General features: G+C 38.5%; 1 protein-coding gene across 1 annotated transcript; it reads left to right on the top strand.

Annotated features, from left to right (window-relative positions):
* Positions 1-7: 7 nt before the first annotated feature.
* On the top strand, positions 8-3,550 carry LOC130550988 (condensin-2 complex subunit D3-like; the record flags this gene model as incomplete). Its single annotated transcript, XM_057328525.1, has 12 exons — positions 8-179; positions 425-592; positions 958-1,019; positions 1,140-1,227; positions 1,841-1,974; positions 2,060-2,132; positions 2,219-2,344; positions 2,482-2,734; positions 2,835-2,873; positions 2,966-3,085; positions 3,173-3,246; positions 3,416-3,550. Coding segments are annotated over exons 1-12 (1,395 nt in total), but the record flags the coding sequence as incomplete, so codon positions are not given.
* Between the last annotated feature and the right edge of the window lie 287 nt (positions 3,551-3,837).

Genomic DNA, 3,837 nt, shown 5'->3' with positions numbered 1-3,837 from the left:
TAGGGAGCGTTGCAAATAAGGTGTACCATCAGATCCTCTTTGACACCTGTCTAAACATGCCTCTGAAATGCTGGCCTCAAGACTCTGGGAGGAAACGGAAGAAAGATTCTGTGAAAAGCTCACAGGGCGATCCAAAAACTGGCAAACGATCCAAACCGCCCAAGAAAGTGTCAGAGGAGGTAAAGAAATGTTTGTTTTGTGACATTGTTGGTTTTTATATACCCTGGGTCTACATAGCTGTTTATTTTATATATTTTGAGTAAATAGGAAATTTGTGTAAAAAACACTGGTCAGTGTAATCAGAAATAAACGTGTTAAGTCTGATAATAGCCATTGTAAATGATATACTGTACAACATTGTAATGTCCAAATGAGTTGTAATATTAAGTGTACATGTACATCATGGTGTGTTTGTTCCCAACAGATGGAGATTGATGGCGATGAAGATGATGAAGTGGAGGAAATGTACTTCTCAGCACAGGACTTGCTGAAAATAAGGGAGGACATTGTCATGTTGATTCGCACACTCCTGCGACTTTTAGGGAATTTTTCTCTTAAAGACAAACCTCAGAGTACTGACAGCTGTGTTCAGGTTGGTGATTAATGGTGATACTTAATACAGAATAACTAACTTTCAATGCTACTATGCAGACCTCTGTATAGCGAGGCTTTGCCGTTGGTCATGAAATAGTTTTTGGTTTAGTCGTTTATAGTATTTACTTTCATTTCCATTTGTTTATTTTCCATTCATTGAGAATAAGTCATTAGAGCTCTGGTACATAAGCTCTTCATAGTTTCTGCAGGCAAACATGCACTGCTATGTATTGATTTCAGTTCTGTTATGTTTTGGTATGACACATGGTCAAAGTCTTTCAGTTTATAGTGAAACCTTTAAAAAACGTTTTTTAAACTTGAAATTTGCTTTGTGAGATTTTCTATATATTTTTATTTTTTCAGCTTTTCACAGGGCTTACTAACTTTGAACCAGTCATTGGGGATCTGTCATTCAGTCAGAAAAGGTAAATACAGAAGAAAACTTATTAATAAAATTATAAATGCCTACAAAACTAAACTTCTCTAAAATAACATGACTAATGCAAACTAATCCTCTGAGAATTGTTATTTTTCTGTTTACGAAGGAATGTCGACCAATTACAGAGCTTGCCTGAGCTGGCCTATCATGGACTGGGAATTCTCTGCTCGGCCATTCATGGTGAAGGAGATGAGGTGGGTGCGGAGTTAAATCTAAATCTGAGTTTAATTCTATTTCCAGATGTTCCTTTTTAGATCAAATATATAAGGAGGATAAATTATGTAGACCACATGTGCCTGGCCCGAAGTTAACTTCTGGACTGTGTTTGTTTATTGGTCTGGCTACTGGCTAATAATATAACTATTTATATTTTCATTTATATTAATTTATATTATTATTTTATTGTGTAATAATTGTATTAAATAAATGATTTGTTACATTTTGTTGTATGTTAATTTTATTAAATAAACAATTAGTTGAATGGGTTGTGTAACTTTGTCACATTTGGACATTGACATCTAAAGGTTGACCTTGGTATCGCAATCTAAATTCAAAATATGGGAGAGGCAAGTTTAGCCAATTTTCTTTTGCTTGTTATCAGAAATAATCTGCAGGAACACTATTCTTCGCGGATGTGTAGCGAAAGTTACGTTCGGGCAACAAAAGCACACATGTGCCATAACGTTTGTTTATTTTGTTGCTTTGAAACCGTCTATAAGGAGCACCACTACTTTTAACTTGTTTCCATGTGCATACATCACTCGATTAAATTGTTTGGCTTTTGTGTTTGGCTTTTGTGTTTTGCAGTGTCGCCGTCGAGTGTTCCGAAAGTTGCTGTATGTGATTCTAATGATGAAAACACAAGAGCGGTCCAAGCCGTGTCTTCTTGTCCCGTCTCAGGCTGTTCATAGTGCCAGAGACCATGCTGTCCTCTTTATTAGGTTAGTTACTGCTTAACCTTTTTCCTTCGTTTTTTTCATAAGCATTCTGTTTAAATGTTTCAATTCTGTGGGTTATGTGTTCTAGCCACATTGTTGATGAGCAGAGAGAGACCACATTGCCACTTTTAAGGGTTCTTGTGCAACACATCTGTCATCAGGTTTGTCTTTGTTTTAAGATTTGAAAAAACATTCAAGCAGTTTTCATGCACAGTTTTACATGAACAGTGATTTGTGTGTGTTCCAGATGGTAGAGAAGTCTGAATATCGAGCCAGTGGAGCACAAGCTGTTGGGAAACTAATGGCTAAGATGCCGTGTCAGGACTACGCTTCCCTTGTTAAGTGGCTTCATAACTACTCTAGAAACAATAAGGTGAGGAGTATAACTGACATACTGATGTGACAGTCAGCTGTGGGAGGTTGTGGTTAAAGCTTGATTAAAATAAACAGTTTGTGTGCTTTGATGCACTAGTCTCTTCCCGACTAAAAATATTATAACCCTGTGTTCAGGTGGCCTTCAGAATGTTTGCCCTGGATATCGCCATGGCGCTTCTGGAGCAGGACGAAAGGGACGTGGATGACACGGTGGACCCTGATATGGCAGTGTTCCTGTCTCACAGGTTCCTGGTACACAACATAGTTTACGGTCATCGTAATGACATTTCGCCCACGGTCAGAGGTCACGCACTACACTGCCTGGCCCTGTGTCTGGAGCTCCGTTCCCAGAATGCCATGAAATGTGTCCATGAACTCTTTTCCAACAGTATGTCCCATGACTTTACAGCTGCTTGCAGCTTGTTTCTATATGACTGGTTCTTCAGATCAGTGTGATTGAATACTGATCAAGCTCGTTGTTTTTGCAGCAGGTGCTCAGACTATGCTGGAGACGGGCCGCTCTGAGCGTAAGACAGTTCAGTGTGTAAAATACAATGAGTGAGGTACGTTTTGAAAGGCAGTGGTTGCATAATTTGTTGTTTGGTGTTGTGTTCCTTAGAAACTCTGAAGAGAGGAGAGACAGGACAGAAAACCGCCTTGACCTTCAGAACCATTGAGCTGACGAAGCACAAAAGCATCACGGCGACCCATAGGAGTGACATCAACGCCACCTTACAGAGTGAGTTTAAAGGGAATTTATATTTAAGTCTTAACTCATTCTGTTGGGTGTTATATAACTGTTTATTTTTTTGTTGTTATTTTTTAGATGAAGAAACTATGACTCTGTTTAAGAAGCATGTCAGTGACCCAAAAACCAATGCTAGGAAAAGTGCACTGGAGGTACAACACCCATTAATAGAGCAATATTCTTCTGTGAATACGTTTTACTTTTATTATGTCAATAACATGGTGATTTCTAAGTGACCTGGTTTTTGCAGATAAACCACTATTCAGACAGAACCAGTTTTCTGTCTTAATAGCTAAAATTGTGTTTCGTGTGTTTGTGTAGACTGTCATGAGTCTGCTGAAGCATGGGGTGGTCTCATGCAGTGCAGAGAATCTGAGTATTCTGTCAGATCGCTGCAGGGATCCTGCTGTGTCAGTGAAGAAGAAAGCCATGCAGTGCCTTATGGATCTTCTTGCGGTGAGTTCCTCCTCTTATTACTCCACATTAGATGCTGCTTCTAATTCTCATCTTTTAAAGATATATGTTTTTCTTCCCTTTTTTGGCTAACTAGTCAGCTGATTCTGTCACTTTACTGGTAAAACATAAAAACTAATAGTTATGGCACACACAAAAACTAGAATAGAATACCGCAGGGAAAATGTATTTTTGTATGCAAAACCCGCAAGTGAGATAGCATTTTAGCACTTCTGGTTCCATTCCCAAAAGTGAAATGGGTTTTTGGTTAAATGTGTAAAATTATGAAA

The sequence above is a fragment of the Triplophysa rosa genome, unplaced genomic scaffold, assembly GCF_024868665.1.
Source record: "Triplophysa rosa unplaced genomic scaffold, Trosa_1v2 scaffold526, whole genome shotgun sequence".
Lineage (NCBI taxonomy): Eukaryota > Metazoa > Chordata > Actinopteri > Cypriniformes > Nemacheilidae > Triplophysa > Triplophysa rosa.
Note: the sequence above shows the minus strand (reverse complement) of the source record. Positions and strands in the feature narration are given on the sequence as shown.